The following is a 17203-nucleotide window of genomic DNA, read 5'->3' as shown; positions in this document are numbered from 1 at the left end:
TTCGATTGGTCGAAGTTTTTAAACATATATTTTTCCATATAGACGCATACTATGTGTTTTAACCAAATCAACTATATGCACTGAGCTTGTCTGTGTTTGTTGAAACAATTAAGACACACAAATGATTAGAGGGAGTCCGACCACAAATGATTTGATTGTGCTTGTCCTGGCTCAGAATTGCTGTGTTAAAAAAAACAGCTAACAACTGTGACTAGCACACGTTGTCTTTCCTCCCTACTGCAGCGACCACCACAGAACAAGTGTTTTTTGGTATTTTGTTTGGATCCCCATTAGCTGTTGCAAAAGCCAAAATCTCATATGCCGATAACAATACATATCATGATATAGCAAATTTTTTGTAAATTCAATGAATAAATAGTTTATATAAAATGACCACATGTAAAGGCATATTTCTTATTACATTTTGAATTATACTCAACAAATATAAGGTACTTCCTCATATATTTGATTATTCCTCCTTTTCATTTAGAAACTTTGTGAAAATGTTCAATTAAGCATGTAACAAAATATTAATATCTCTAAAAAGGTAAATAGAAAACACTTCAACTATAGTTGCAAACAAAATAAATATAGGCCTAAAATATATTTTTGGGGGCTTGCCTGTTTTGTATGTTATTTTGGCATTAATACGTGTCACATCAATTTGGTACCTTGGGTTAAGTGTTGGCACCAACTCACGAAACCCCTGTTTCTCGACTGTGTAAATTTGGGCCATGTCCTTGCAGATATAAGTTGTAAAGGCAGCTGTTATCTTGTTCCATCTTCATGATTCTTTGCCATATGGTGTGCCGCGGGCAAAAGCTTCTTGCAACGTCTGAGTCGGGGGTTTGTTTTGAGCACTAGACTGTACTTTTTTGGGTCTCATCCGTAGACACTCTCTCTGTACTGTTTCACTTGTTTCTTGCATAGGTGGTAAAAGAGGTTAGTGATGTTTGAGCCTGTTGTTGGGACCGGCCTGCGGCATATTTTGCAGAGGACGGGTTTCTGGTCCGTGTCAGATTTGTCATACCCAAACCATGTCCATGCGACCAAAGTAGCCCCTCTCTTAGGTATGAGCTAGGTGTCTCCGTGCTCTGTGTCACGTTCACTCTCCTCCATGTTTGTTTGTGTTGCAGCTGTGTGGAAGGACGCAAAGCGTCGTCCAATTGACTAAAAATATTGCGTAAAGAGTGTGATTTGCGACACAACGAAATAAACGATAGAGCGTAATATGAAACGATAAAAAAACGTCTATCGTCACACAATATATATTGTCATTTCCCCCAGACCTACGGCTGGACAATAATCAAGATTAGACCAAACTAGAGCCTGTAGAACTTGCTTTTTGGAGTGTGGTGTCAAAAGCGGAGCATCTCTTTATTACGGCTAGACCTCTCCCCATCTTTACAACCATTGAATCTATATGTTTTGACCATGACCGTTTACAATGTAAGGTAACGCCAAGTCATTTAGTCGTCTCTACTTGTTCAACAGCCATACCATTCATTACCAGATTTAGCTGAGGTCTAGCACTTAAGGAATGATTTGTACCAAATACAATGCTCTTAGAGATGTTCAGGACCAGTTTATTACTGGCCATCCATTCCAAAACAGACTGCAGCTATTTAAGGGTTTCAGTGACTTCATTAGCTGTGGTTGCTGATGCTTATATGGTTGAATCATCAGCATACAGGGACTCGCATGCTTTGTTTAATGCCAGTGGCAGGTTATTGGTAAAAAGAGTAGAGGGCCTAGAGAGCTGCCCTGCGGTACACCACACTTTACGTGTTTGACATTAGAGAAGATTCCATTAAAGAAAACCCTTTGAGTTCTATGAGAGAGATGGCTCTGAATCCACATTATGGCAGAGGTTGAAAAGCCATAGCACAAGTTTTTTTTCAACAACCGGTTACGGTCAATAATATCAAAAGCTGCACTACTAAAATCTAACAGGACAGCTCCCACAATCTTCTTATTATCAATTTCTTTCAACCAATCATCAGCCATTTGTGTCAGTGCAGTACATGTTGAGTGCCCTTCTCTATAAGCATGCTGAAAGTCTGTTGTTAATTTGTTTACAGGGAAATACAATGCTATTTGGTGAAACACCATTCTTTTCCCAACAGTTTGCTAAGAGCTGGCAGCAAGCTTATAGGTCTGCTGTTAGAACCAGTAAAGGATGCTTTACCACTCTTGGGTGGCGGAATTACTTTGTCCTCAGGCTTGGAGGGAAGTCAGACTTTCCTCTAGGCTCAGATTAACAATATGACAGATAGGAGTGGCTATAGAGTCAGCTACCATCCTCAGTAGCTTTCCATCTAAGTTATCAATGCCAGGAGGTTTGTCATTATTAATTGATAACAATAATTTTCCACCTCGCCACACTAACTATACAAAATTCAAATCAAATCAAGTTTTATTTGTCACATACACATGGTTCGCAGATGTTAATGCGAGTGTAGCGAAATGCTTGTGCTTCTAGTTCCGACAATGCAGTAATAACCAACGAGTAATCTAGCTAACAATTCCAAAACTACTACCTTATACACACAAGTGTAAAGGGATAAAGAATATGTACATAAAGATATATGAATGAGTGATGGTACAGAGCGGCATAGGCAAGATGCAGTAGATGGTATCGAGTACAATATATACATATGAGATGAGTATGTAAACAAAGTGGCATAGTTTAAAGTGGCTAGTAATACATGTATTACATAAAGATGCAGTAGATGATATAGAGTACAGTATATACGTATACATATGATAATGTAGGGTATGTAAAGATTATATTAAGTAGCATTGTTTAAAGTGGCTAGTGATATATTTTACATCAATTCCCATTATTAAAGTGGCTGGAGTTGAGTCCGTATGTTGGCCTTGAGATAGAAGCTGTTTTTCAGTCTCTCGGTCCCAGCTTTGATGCACCTGTACTGACCTCGCCTTCTGGATGATAGCGGGGTGAACAGGCAGTGGCTCGGGTGGTTGTTGTCCTTGATGATCTTTATGGCCTTCCTGTGACATCGGGTGGTGTAGGTGTCCTGGAGGGCAGGTAGTTTGCCCCCGGTGATGCGTTGCGTAGACCTCACTACCCTCTGGAGAGCCTTACGGTTGTGGGCGGAGCAGTTGCCGTACCAGGCGGTGATACAGCCCAACAGGATGCTCTCGATTGTGCATCTGTAGAAGTTTGTGAGTGCTTTTGGTGACAAGCCGAATTTCTTCAGCCTCCTGAGGTTGAAGAGGCGCTGCTGCGCCTTTTTCACGATGCTGTCTGTGTGGGTGGACCAATTCAGTTTGTCTGTGATGTGTACGCCGAGGAACTTAAAACGTACTACCCTCTCCACTACTGTTCCATCGATGTGGATAGGGGGGTGTTCCCTCTGCTGTTTCGAAGTCCACAATCATCTCCTTAGTTTTGTTGACGTTGAGTGTGAGGTTATTTTCCTGACACCACACTCCGAGGGCCCTCACCTCCTCCCAGTAGGCCGTCTTGTTGTTGTTGTTGGTAATCAAGCCTACCACTGTTGTGTTGTCCGCAAACTTGATGATTGAGTTGGAGGCGTGCGTGGCCACGCAGTCGTGGGTGAACAGGGAGTACAGGAGAGGGCCCAGAACGCACCCTTGTGGGGCCCCAGTGTTGAGGATCAGCGGGGTGGAGATGTTGTTACCTACCCTCACCACCTGGGGGCGGCCCGTCAGGAAGTCCAGTACCCAGTTGCACAGGGTGGGGTCGAGACCCGGGGTCGAGACCCAGGGTCTCGAGCTTGATGACGAGTTTGTAGGGTACTATGGTGTTAAATGCTGAGCTGTAGTCAGCTCAGCAATGCTTTTCTTTCATGATTAGTTTTTTTATGCATGAATACAATTGCTCACTGTTCATTGTTCGCATATCCTGCCTAAGTTTGTCCACTTTATTTCATTGGCAATCATTAAAATAATTTGCAACATCAAATAGTTTTGTGATGAATAAGCCATCTGATTCGATGAAAGATGGAGTTGAATTTGTCTTTCTGCCCATAATTTCATTTAAAGTACTCAAGTTTTTTTCCATCATTCTTTATATCGTTGATCTTGGCTTCATAATAACGTTTATTTTGTATAATTTCTCAATTTGCAGTAAGTAAGCCAGTCAGATGTGCAGCCAGACTTATTAGCCACTCCTTTTGCCTCATCTCTTTCAACCATACAGTTTTTCAATTCCTCATCAATCCATGGAGCCTTAACAGTTCTATCAGCCAGTATTGCCCTGTCTGTGTTTCTGAAGCTGCAACATAATGACAGCCATTTCTAACTGAAATCCCTCATTTGTTTAGGAATTTACCTCAACCCTTACTGTTTTTACGTGACACGTAAGCATCGCATGTATGTGACCAATAGGGACTGACCTGTAGCATATCATAGTCACATCTATTAAATAAGTAACAAACTCTGAACACATGTGACATCAAATGGATGCAGAGGACGTGACAAACTCGAAACAGGGGAATGTTTGCTGGTTCCTCAGGAGGTAAAGGGGAAATTGGATGTGTGGAATACATTTGACTAGTGGGAAATACTGGAGATCAAGAAAAAGATTGTAAGGAGCAAGCGCTACGTGCATATGTGTGCCAAACAGGTGCTGTTAGATTACAATATACACTACCGTTCAAAAGTTTGGGGCCACTTAGAAATGTTATTGTTTTCCATGAAAACATACATGAAGTGAGTTGCCAAATGAATAGGAAATATAGTCAAGATGTTGACAAGGTTATGAATAATGATTTTTAATTGAAATAGTTGTCCTTCAAACTTTTGCTTTCGTCAAGAATCGTCCATTTGCAGAAATTACAGCCCTGCTGACCTTTGGCATTCTAGTTGTCAATCTGAAGAGATTTCACCCCATGCTTTGGGTCATTGTCCTGTTGTAGGAGGAAATTGGCTCCAATTAAGCGCTGTCCACAAGGTATGGCGTTGCAAAATGGAGTGATAGCCTTCCTTCTTCAAGATCCCTTTTACCCTGTACAAATCTCCTACTTTACCACCACCAAAGCACCCCCAGACCATCACATTGCCTCCACCATGCTTGACAGATGATTTCAAGCACTCCTCCAGCATCTTAATTTTTTTCAGCGTCTCACGAATGTTGTTTGGGATCCGAACACCTCAAACTTAGATTTGTCTGTCCATAACACTTTTTTCCAATCTTCCTCTGTCCAGAGTCTGTGTTCTTTTGCCCATCTTAATCTTTTATTTTTATTGGCCAGTCTGAAATATCAATCAACTGCATTTATAAAGCTATTTTTACATCAGCTGATGTCACAAAGTGCTATACAGAAACCCAGCCTAAAACCACAAACAGCAAGCAAGGCAGATGTAGAAGCACGGTGGCAAGGAAAAACTCCTTAGAAAGGCAGGAACCTAGAAATGCATCTAGAGCGGAACCAGGCTCAGAGGGGTGGCCAGTCCTTTTCTGGCTGTGCCGGGTGGAGATTATAACAGTACATGGCCAAGATGGTCAATGACCAGCAGGGTCAAATAATAATAATCAGTGGTTGTAGAGGGTGCAACAGGTCAGCACCTCAGGAGTCAATGTCAGTTGGCTTTTCATAGCCGATCATTCAGAGTGAGTTCGTGAGTACACAGCAGTTCCGGGACAAGGTAGCACGTCCGGTGAACAGGTCAGTGTTCCATAGCTGCAGGCAAAACAGTTGAAACTGGACGACCAGCACGACCAGGTGGACTGGGGACAGCAAGGAGTCATCAGGCCAAGTAATCCTGTTGCATGGTCCTAGCGCTCAGGTCCTCTAAGAGAAAGAGATGGACACCACACAAGTCCTCAACTGGCATCTTCATTAAATAGTACCCGCAAAACACCAGTCTCAACGTCAACACTCTACTAATGATATGGCTTTTTCTTTGCAACTCTGCCTAGAAGGTCAGCATCCTGGAGTCGCCTCTTCTCTGTTGACATTGACACTGGTGTTTTTTGCGGGTACTATTTAATTAACCTGCCAGTTGAGGACTTGTGATGTGTCTGTTTCTCAAACTAGACACTAATGTACTTGTCCTCTTGCTCAGTTGTGCACCGGGGCCTCCCACTCTTTCTGTTCTGGTTAGAGCCCGTTTGCTCTGTTCTATGAAGAGAGTAGGACACAGCGTTGTACGAGATCTTCAGTTTCTTGCCAATTTCTCACATGGAATAGCCTTAATTTCTCAGAACAAGAATAGACTGACAAGTTTCAGAAACAAGTTCTTTGTTTCTGGCCATTTTGAGCCTGTAATCGAACCCACAAATGCTGATGCTCCAGATACTCAACTAGTCTAAAGGAGGCCAGTTTTATTGCTTCTTTAATCAGGACAACAGTTTTCAGCTGTGCTAACATAATTGCAAAAGGGTTTTCTAATGATCAAGTAGCCTTTTAAAATTAGCTTGGATTAGCTAACACAACATGCCATTGGAAAACAGGAGTGATGATTGCTGATATTGGGCCTCTGTACGCCTATGTAGATATTCCATAAAAATTCAGCTGTTTCCAGCTACAATAGTAATTTACAACATTAACAATGTCTATGCTGTATTTCTGATCAATTTGATGTTATTTTCATTTTCTTTCAAAAACAAGGACATTTCTAAGTGACCCTAAACTTCTGGTTTTCTGACCATTTTGGAACAATGCAAACAACAATTATAAGTGTACCAGAGAGTCTGTTTCTTTTCCTAAAGCCTTTATTACAGCAAAGACTAAAAACCAGTCACATTCATTCGTGATTGCAATTTCAGGAATGGAACTGTTTAGGCCTATTTATTGTTTGCTTGATTGCATTTCAAATCATGAATGATTCCTATGCTGTATGATGACATTAACAAATAAATGATTGATACAGTAGCCTATATAACTATTGAAATATAGACCTAGGTAAGTTACGGTATTAAGACTAAACCGTATGCTCTCTAAGGCCTACTGCTCGATGGCGGTTATGCAAGGCTGCTTTACTAAGCCTTTCTGGAATTTTCCAAGCTGTTTAAAGGCACAGTCAACTTAGTGTATGTAAACTTCTGACCCACTGGAATTGTGATACAGTGAAATAATCTGTCTGTAAAGAATTGTTGGAGGAATGACTTGTGTCACGCACAAAGTAGAGGTCCTAACAGACTTGCCAAAACTATTGTTAACAAGAAATTTGTTGAGTGGTTGAAAAACAAGTTTTAATGACTTCAACCTAAGTGTATGTAAACTTCCGACTTCAACTGTACATTTGGGTGAGTTTTTTTTTATTAATTTTTTTGTCTCGCCTGAGTAGCCTCGTTTCACTGCCAAAAATACAATTAAACCAGCTAGTGTTCAGTGAAATAACACAATGTCAAATACAGGTAGCCCAGTCCAATAATTAACATCCAATCACATTAACCGTTACTCTCTTGTGAGAAACCTTCACTCTTGTGCAGACATTTAGAAATGGAACATGACAATAAAAAAAATAAGCCATGGGAGTTTTTTGAGCGAGAATATAGGCAACTTTTGAGTAGTAAGACATGTATAAAAGCAACAGATACCATTAAGGGGCTGGAAGCGTCTTATATGGAGAGCTACCGAGTGGCTAAGAACAGGCAAGCCCCATACTATTGTGGAGGACACAATTCTTCCTGCTGCTGTGGATATGGCTGGGTCAATGCTGGGGGAAAAGGCCCCAAAAAGCTATACAGACAATACCTCCATCAAACAACTGGCCTATCTGGGTGATATGTTTTTTCTCCTGAATGATCTGATTACAGGGACTCTCCGCAACGATCTAGGATTACAGGGACTCTCCGCAACGATCTAGGATTACAGGGACTCTCCGCAACGATCTAGGATTACAGGGACTCTCCGCAACTATATTCAATGTGCAGGACAAAATTGAGCCTAGGATTAGGAAGTTGGAGCTCTTTTCTGTCTGCGTTAACAAGGACAACCACGTCTTTCCATCGTTGTCTGATTTTGTGTGTACAAATGAACTCAAGCTTACAGACAATGTCAAATGTGATATAGCGAAGCACCTGAGTGAGCTGGGTACGCAGGTACTTTCCCGAAACGGACGACACAAACTGGATTCGTTATCCCTTTCATGCCCTGCCTCCAGTCCTCTTACCAATATCTGAACAAGAGAGCCTCATTGAAATTGCAACAAGCGGTTCTGTGAAAATAAAATTGAATCAGAATCCACTGCCAGATTTCTGGATAGGGCTGCACTCCCGAGTTTCTTCCCTTGGCAAATCGTGCTGTTAAGACACCGATGACCTTTGCAACCACGTACCTATGTGAGAGTGGATTCTCAGCCCTCGCTAGCATAAAAACTAAGAGGAACAGACTGTGTGTGGAAAATGATTTAAGACTGAGACTCTCTCCAAAACAACCCAACATTGCAGAGATATGTGCATCCTTTCAAACACACCCTTTTTCATTAACCTGTGGTGAGTTATTCACGATTTCTGATGAACAAATACGGTTTTATATGGAAGATGGCTAAATAAAGAGCAACATTATTGATTATTATTATTTGTGCCCTGGTCCTATAAAAGCTCTTTGTCACTTCCCACGGGCTGGGTTGTGACAACTCACACTCATTCTTATGTTTAATACATGTATTGTGCGTGGGGGGGCTTACAATGATGGGAAAAAACTACATTTGATAGTGCACTGACCCTGGTGCTAGAGGGGGTACGCAGCTGGAGGTTGAATGTTTGAAGGGGTAAGGGACCCTTAACTTTGGGAATCACTGGCTCAGGAAAATGCATCAATTCAACAGCGCACTGATGTTACAGAACCGCGCACAGCAACCAACCACTATCCAATGCAAAATAATGTTTTATTTTATTTGTGTTGCACCATTGTTCTTACATAATATAACCATATACCATTTCAGTAGCAATTGTCAGTCTGATGGACTGTGCCATCTCCTCCACCTCCACAATGGATCAGTCGACTCAGACAGGCGCGAATCATACAGGTGTCTCCTACACCTTTTTATTGAAAACATTTTTGCTACTGCTCAACTGAAATCTGTCGACCAAAAGCCTATCCACCAGTCGACTAAATGGGGTCAGCCCTAATTCAGACCCATATAACCATTCAATGTTCATGAAGAGAAGTGATACCCCGCTGCATCTTATTCTACTCCTATATTATTCAAGCATGTCATTACAATGATGACTATAAGGACAATGGAACTTATATACATTTAATTGTTGAAAGAGATGAAGGAAGCAACAGAGGGAAAGAGGTAGGCTATAATACATACGTTGCACAACATTAGAGGAAATATATATGAAAGGTAGGCCTATATATGCGTCAGCCTACGAATGATAAAAATGTCAAATTCAAATCGCATTCACTAGCCTATAATTGTAACTTTGTAGGCCGCATGTCCTGGACCAGCATCACGTTCTCCCCCAGCTTCATGATTTTGAACAAGGTGTGTAATTCTAGTCCATATAATACAGTACAGTAATGCAGTTCACAGTCCAAGATTAGCCTACTGGAACTTGTTTGACTTATTTATCCAAGAGCGCTTGGCTACATCTATGGGCTTTTATGTTTTTCTGTCCTGCGTAGGCTGTGTGGTAGGCTACGTATTGGATAACAGCACAATCATTTGGGCTTGGGCTCATAAAATGTCTTTTAATGTATGTCTCATAAGGCTCAGCTAGCATGAGACTTGAATTTTCATGCTGATCAAAGCTGTAATCAAATCCAGGCATTTATATGCTTCAGAATGACACTTCCGGTGTGGTGGGAAATACCTGTTTACCCGGGAGAAAGGTGATTTTATTCTCTGGATGGAACATTTGTAAAATACAGGGAAAAGAATCAACCCTACTGCAGACACATGCTTGTTTTAACTGTCAGGTTGACATACTTGTTACTACATGGGTTGGCAGCTTTGGCCTTTTACATATGCTTTGTTAATGATAAAACACAGCCCCCAGTTGAATTTGTTCAGCCTCATTGTCTTGGCTTCACCTCAAATCATGTTCAAGTACTGTCAGGTTGTTATTTAAATTCCTGAGCAAAAGAAACAGGATGAAATATGACAAGAGAGCCTCTGGAACTTCAGTTATTGGTTGAGAAACAGAACTGAGAGAGACGGGGCCTCTAGATCAGAGCAGTCATCTGACTTGGGGGGATGGAACATTGTGCAGCTGGTAAGAGAAAATAACGGGTTCCAGGAGAGATGAGAGGTGGGGATGGTCATTAGCGGTCACCTCTCACTGTGCTGCTCTAGTCTACGCCACAGCTCTGCTCTGTTTCCCCTGACCCCAGCACTCCTTCTCCCAGCCAGCTGTATTCCTACAGGAGGAGGAGTCAGTGGTGGAAAAAGTACCCAGTTTTCATACTTGAGTAAAAGTGAAGATGCGTTCAAAGAAATTTACTCTAGTAAAAATGAGTCACCCAGAAAAATTCTACTTGAGTAAAAGTATTTGGTTTTAAGTTAACTTTATTGTTATTGCTTAAATAACAAACAATAACGGAACCCCAATCAGAAGCTAGCCAGCTAACTAGCTAGTAGTCACTGTAAGCGGTCATCACCGTTAACTCGGTCAATTCCTGCCAGTCTGCACAGCGTGATATCCACACAGAGCATAGCAGACTGCTTTTTCTCTACTACATCTCCGGATTCCTACCGCAAGCTCTGAATCTTTACACCGGATCATCGCAGCTAGCTAGCTGCTATCCGAGTGGCTACTCCTGGCTAACGTCTAAAGTTAGCCTGGAGCTAGCCTGGAGCTAGGCCCATCTCCCAGCTAGACGAAGGGATCCATCAGACAATTCCTGGGCTTCAATACCTCTTTTGCCAATTGGCCTGGACCCTTTACTGCCGACACAGAGCCCCGCCGACCCACCATGACTGGTCTGCTGACGTAACCGTCCGAGGGGGGTTTCAACAGGCTCTTCCGTCGCGATGTCCCCCTGAGGCCCATTTGCTAGCCTGCTATCCCCGTCCTTCTAGCTGTCTGAATCGCCGTGTCTCCAGCTCACCTAGCTACACACTGGACCCTATGATCACTCGGCTACACATACATCTCCCTAATGTCAATATTCCTTGTCTATTGCGGTTTTGGTTAGTGATATTTGTCTTATTTTACTGTTGAGCCACCAGCCCTTCTCAATATTCCTTAGCTAGTCCTTTTGTTCCACCCCCCCACAGGGTAGCCTAGTGGTTAGAGCGTTGGACTAGTAACCGGAAGGTTGCAAGTTCAAACCCCCGAGCTGACAAGGTACAAATCTGTCGTTCTGCCCCTGAACAGGCAGTTAACCCACTGTTCCTAGGCCGTCGTTGAAAATAAGAATTTGTTCTTAACTGACTTGCCTAGTTAAATAAAGGTCAAATTAAAAAAACATGCGGTGACCTCACCTGGCTTAAATGGTGCCTCTAGAGACAGAACCTCTCATCGTCACTCAATGCCTAGGTTTTTCTCCACTGTACTCGCATCCTACCATACCCTTGTCTGTACATTATGCCTTGAATCTATTCTTCCGCGCCCAGAAATCTGCTCCTTTTACTCTGTTCTGAACGCACTAAACCAGTTCTTATAGCCTTTAGCCGTACACGTATCCTACTCCTCCTCTGTTCCTCTGGTGATGTAGAGGTTAATCCAGGCCCTGCAGCCCCCAGAATCACTCCCATTCCCCAGGCGCTCACTTGTTGACTTCTGTAACCGTAAAAGCTTTGGTTTCATGCATGTTAACATTAGAAGCCTCCTCCCTAAGTTTGTTTGTTTTATTCACTGCTTTAGCACACTCCGCCAACCCGGATGTCCTAGCCATGTCTGAATCCTGGCTTAGGAAAGCCACCAAAAATCCTGAACTTTCCATCCCTAATTATAACATTTTCCGACATGAAAGAACTGCCAAAGGGGGCTGAGTTAGCCTGCAGAGTTCTGTCATACTATCCAGGTCTGTGCCCAAACAATTCTAGCTTCTACTTTTAAAAATCCACCTTTCCAGAAACAAGTCTCACCGTTGCCGCTTGTTATAGGCCCCCTTCAGCCCCCAGCTGTGCCCTGGACACCATATGTGAATTGATTGCCCCCAATCTATCTTCAGAGTTCGTACTGTTAGGTGACCTAACTGGGACATGCTTAACACCCCAGCCATCCTACAATCTAAGCTAGATGCCCTCAATCTCACACAAATTATCAAGGGAACCTACCAGGTACAACCCTTAATGCTTAAGCATGGGCACACTCTTAGATATCATCCTGACCAATTTGCCCTCTAAATACACCTCTGCTGTCTTCAACCAGGATCTCAGCGATCACTGCCTCATTGCCTGCGTGCGTAATGGGTCCGCGGTCAAACAACCACACCTCATCACTGTCAAACGCTCCCTAAAACACTTCAGCGAGCAGGCCTTTCTAATCGACCTGGCCTGGGTATCCTGGAAGGATATTGACCTCATCCCGTCAGTAGAGGATGCCTGGTTGCTCTTCAAAAGTGCTTTCCTCACTATCTTAAATAACCATGCCCCGTTCAAAAAATGTAGAACTAAGAACAGATATAGCCCCAGACTTGACTGCCCTTGACCAGCACAAAAACATCCAATGGCGTTCTGCATTAGCATCGAATAGCCCCGCGATATGCAACTTGTCAGGGAAGTCAGGAACCAATATACTCAGTCAGTTAGGAAAGCTAAGGCTAGCTTTTTCAAAAAGAAATGTGCTTCCTGTAGCACTAATTCCAAAACATTTTGGGACACTGTCCATGGAGAATAAGAGCACCTCCTCCCAGCTGCCCACTGCACTGAGGGTAGGAAACACTCACCACCAATAAATCTACAATAATCGACTGGCCATGCTTTCCACCTGGCAACCCCTACCCCGGCCAACATTTCAGCACCCCCTGCAGCAACTTACCCACCCCCCCACCTCTTGTTCACCCAAATCCAGACAGCTGACGTTCTGAAAGAGCTGCAAAATCTGGATCCCTACAAATCAGCTGGGCTAGACAATCTGGACCCTCTCTTTCTAAAATGATTTGCTGAAATTGTTGCAACTCCTATTTACTAGCCTATCCATCCTCTCTCTCGTATTGTCTGAAATCCCAAAGATTGGAAAGCTACCGCGGTCATCCCCCTCTTCAAAGGGGGAGACACTCTAGACCCTAACTGTTATAGATCTATATCCATCCTGCCCTGCCTTTTCTAAAATCTTTGAAAGCCAAGTTAACAAACAGATCACCGACAATTTTGAATCCCACCGTACCTTCTCCACTATGCACTCTGGTTTCCGAGCTGGTCATTGGTGCATCTCAGCCACGCTCAAGGTCCTAAACGATATAACCGCCATCGATAAAAGACAATACTGTGCACCTGTCTTCATCAACCTGGCCAAGGCTTTCGACTCTGTCAGTCACTGCATTGTTATCGGCAGACTCAATAGCCTTGCTTTTTCAAATGACTGCCTCGCCTGGTTCACCAACTACTTCTCAGATAGTTCAGTGTGTCAAATCGGAGGGCCTGTTGTCCGGGCCTCTGGCAGTCTCTATGGGGCTGCCACGGGGTTCAATTCTCAGGCCGACTCTCTTCTCTGTATATATCAATGATGTCGCTCTTGCTGCTGGTGACCCTCTCTGATCCACCTCTACGCAGATGACACCATTCTGTATACTTCTGGCACTTCTTTGAACACTGTGCTAACAAACCTCCAAACGAGCTTCCGTGGCCTCCAACTGCTCTTAAATGCAAGTGAAACTAAATGCATGCTTTTTGACAGATCGCTACCCGCCCGCCCGTCTAGCATCACTACTCTGGACGGTTCTAACCTAGAATATGTGGGCAACTTCAAATACCTAGGTGTCTGGTTAGACTGTAAACTCTCCTTCCAGACTCACATTAAGCATCTCCAATCCAAAAATAAATCTAGAATCGGCTTCCTATTTCACAACAAAGCATCCTTCACTCATGCTGCCAAACACACCCTCTTAAAACTGACTATCCTACCGATCCTTGACTTTGGCGATGTCATTTACAAAATAACCTCCAACACGCTACTCAGCAAACTGGATGTAGTCTATCACAGTGCCATCCGTTTTGTCACCAAAGCCCCATATACTACCCACCACTGCGACCTGTATGCTCTCGTTGGCTGGCCCTCACTACATATGTGTTGTCTATAGCAACACCCACCCATAGCACGCGCTCCAGCAGGTATATTTCACTGGTCATCCCCAAAGCCAACACTTCATTTGGCCTCTTTTCCTTCCAGTTCTCTGCTGCCAATGACTGGAACGAATTGCAAAAAACACCGAAGCTGGAGTCTTATATCTCCCTCTAACTTTAAGCATCAACAGTCAATCTGTAAATAACACACCCAACCACGTCATCCCCATATTACTTACCCTCTTGCCCTTTTGCACCCAGTGTCTCTACTTGCACATCATCTGCACATCTATCACTCCAGTGTTAATGCTAAATTGTAATTATTTAGCCTCTATGGCCTATTTATTGCCTACCTCCCTACTCTTCTACATTTGCACACACTGTACACAGATTTTTTTTCTATTGCGTTTTTGACTGTACGTTTGTTTGTTTAATTCTTGTTTTTGTTGCACTGCTTGGCTTTATCTTGGCCAGGTCGCAGTTGTAAATGAGAACTTGCTCTCAACTGGCCTAGCTGGTTAAATAACGTTGAAGTAGGGATGACCAGGGATGTGCTGGTTAAATAACGTTGAAGTAGGGATGACCAGGGATGTTCTCTTGATAAGTGCGTGAATTGAACCATTTTCCTGTCCTGCTAAGCATTCAAAAGGTAACGAGTACTTCTGGGGGTCAGGGGAAATGTAAATTAAAAATTGTCAAAAATATCAATCGTAAAGTACAGATACCCTTAAGTAGTACTTTAAAGTATTTTTTACTTAAGAACTTTACACCACTGCTGACAGTTATTTAGCCAACAGTCACTTTCTCACTTTACCTGATGGAAATGCTGTACTCATCGCTGCTTAACTATTTGTTCCATACAGGCCCAAGACCTGTATGATGGTACTGTAGGCTACAAACACAAATAGTTTAGCAGCAGTGATGCGTTTCCATTAGTCAATGTACTTTTATGATCCAGAAGTTGTGTGAAGGTTAGAGAGAGACGTAGGGAGACCCAGGGATACAGTGTACCCCCACTGCAGTACAGACAGCCTGGCAGGCAGGCACTGCGTCAACAGAGCACCAATATTCCCTCATAAATTATTCAGAGAATTTCTCTTGTCACCCCCCTCCACCCCGCAGGCTTAACTCAACCTCCTTGTCCTCATCACTCTTCTATAGAGCAGTCCGATCGATACGGTGACCGCTCCACAAAGTTCTTAGAGTATACTGTGTCTGCGTCCCAAATCGCACCCTATTCCCTCTATGGTGCCCCTATGGGCCCTGGCCAATGTTATTGCACTATAAAGGGAATAGGGTGCCATTTGTGGGATGCATTCCATGTTAGGTTTCAATGACGATGTAGTCAAATTGCCTTTTTAAGCATCATCTGGTCTAAGGACAAATAAAATCATTTGTAGCATGGTATCTTTATTCTCTAGTTATCAGAGATGACAGAAGGGATGGAGCTGAGGGAGGAATAAGAGATGTTGCCTTAAACAGGCCTGACAGATCGAGAAAGGGAGGGAGAGAGCATCTCCTTGTGTAGTAGAACATGGAGTGCAGCGTATGCTATCGTGTGTGTGTGTGTGTGTGTGTCATATCCACAGGACAATAACATCTCTTGTTCAATAACCCCACGCATGCCCTGCAGTGTTTATCCTTTCAGACTACTTGAAAACAATGAGTCATTGATTGCCCCTTCATCTCTTACCCTCCCCCTCTATGTAATCACTCTAACAGGTGGCTGTGAAGAACAACATTGACGTCTTCTACTTCAGCTGCCAATACCCCATTAGCATGCTGTTTGTGGAAGATGGAAAGATGGGTGAGTGTACCTGAATAGACTACTCAGTGAATCATGGTTTTGCGGTCTCCTTTTCCATAGCTTCAAACCAGACCGACGCCAGCCCTTGACTATTACGTCAATCTCAGGAAAGCCTTTTGTGTGTGTGTTTTCTGAACATGGAATTGTCTAGCCATGCATTTGCTCTCAGATCACACATCTGTGACGTTGGTTCCAATTTCCCCTGTTGTGTTCCTATTCTGGTTGATTCAATCTGGGGGAATGTGGTGGTGTTTGTCCCCCTGTGGAGGCTCCAGATGGGGCAAGCAGTAGGAACGCTGCTGGAGGCTGGGAGCTAATGTGCCGGATCCTAAAAGCACAGCAGGACCGGCGATGTTCAGCACAACAACGAACTGTTTACCGTTAATTTGTTTCTTATTTCTGTTTGCTGTCTCGTCCTGTCTCCCTCATTTCTCTCTCTCTCTCCCTACTTTCTTTTTTCCTCTGTTTCTCATTCCTTCCCACCATCTTAATTCTTCTTTGTATCTTTCCCCAGAGCGACAGGTGTTCCTGGCCACATGGAAAGACATTCCTAACGACAACGAGTCTCAGTTCCAGATCCAAGACTGTCATCTCAACTCAGGTGAGACAGACCGAGACACAGAAGGGATTGGAGGGATAAAAGGAGAGGAGAGAGGAGGAGAATGTGCACCACCTGCTTTATGTGTTGAGACAGCTTGGCATGTAAAACCTAAAATGTTGCTCTCTGGAGCTCTGACAGTGCGTGTTTCTATCTACAGTGCCTTCAGAAAGTATTCATACTCTTTGACTTATTCCACATTGTGTTATGTTACAGCCTGACTTCAAAACTATCTCCCCCATCAATTCACAATACCCCATAATGACCGGGTGAAGACATGTTTTAGATATTTTTGCAAATGTATTGAAAATGAGATACAAAAATATAAAATTTACATAAGTATTCACACCCTGAGTCAATATATGTTCGATTCATCTTTGGCAGCGATTACAGCTGTAAGTCTCTAAGAGCTGTGCACACCTGGATAGTACAATATTTGCCCATAAATAATTTTTTATTTTTTTTAATTAAAAATATATACATTCAGGAAATGTCATGTTGGTTGCTGATCATTTCTTGACAGCCATTTTCAAGTCTTGCCATAGATTTTCAAGCCAATTTAAGTCCAAACTAACTAGGCCACTCAGGAACATTTCAATGTTGTCTTGATAAGCAACTCCAGTGTATTTGGTTTTGTATTTTAGGTTCTTGTTTTGCTGAAAAGGTGAATTTGTCACCCA

At 43.0% G+C, this 17203-nt stretch overlaps 1 protein-coding gene across 8 annotated transcripts in view; it reads left to right on the top strand.

Moving 5' to 3' along the window:
• LOC109880372 (AP-1 complex subunit beta-1) overlaps positions 1–17203 on the top strand; it is a 53309-nt gene that overhangs the window by 20847 nt on the left and 15259 nt on the right. For all 8 annotated transcript variants that reach the window (XR_004205286.1, XR_004205289.1, XM_020472596.2 and 5 more), the window contains 2 exons: positions 15841–15925; positions 16440–16526. Coding sequence is in view for 6 of the 8 variants with exons in the window: in XM_020472596.2 (XP_020328185.1) it covers positions 15841–15925; positions 16440–16526 (172 nt within the window). In the remaining 2 variants the exon portion in view is untranslated. The remainder of the gene's footprint in view (positions 1–15840; positions 15926–16439; positions 16527–17203) is intronic.

The sequence above is a fragment of the Oncorhynchus kisutch genome, linkage group LG3 (assembly GCF_002021735.2).
Source record: "Oncorhynchus kisutch isolate 150728-3 linkage group LG3, Okis_V2, whole genome shotgun sequence".
In the NCBI taxonomy this organism is placed as follows: Eukaryota; Metazoa; Chordata; class Actinopteri; order Salmoniformes; family Salmonidae; genus Oncorhynchus; species Oncorhynchus kisutch.
The sequence above is the reverse complement of the archived record's forward strand: the minus strand, read 5'-3'. Positions and strand labels throughout refer to the sequence as shown.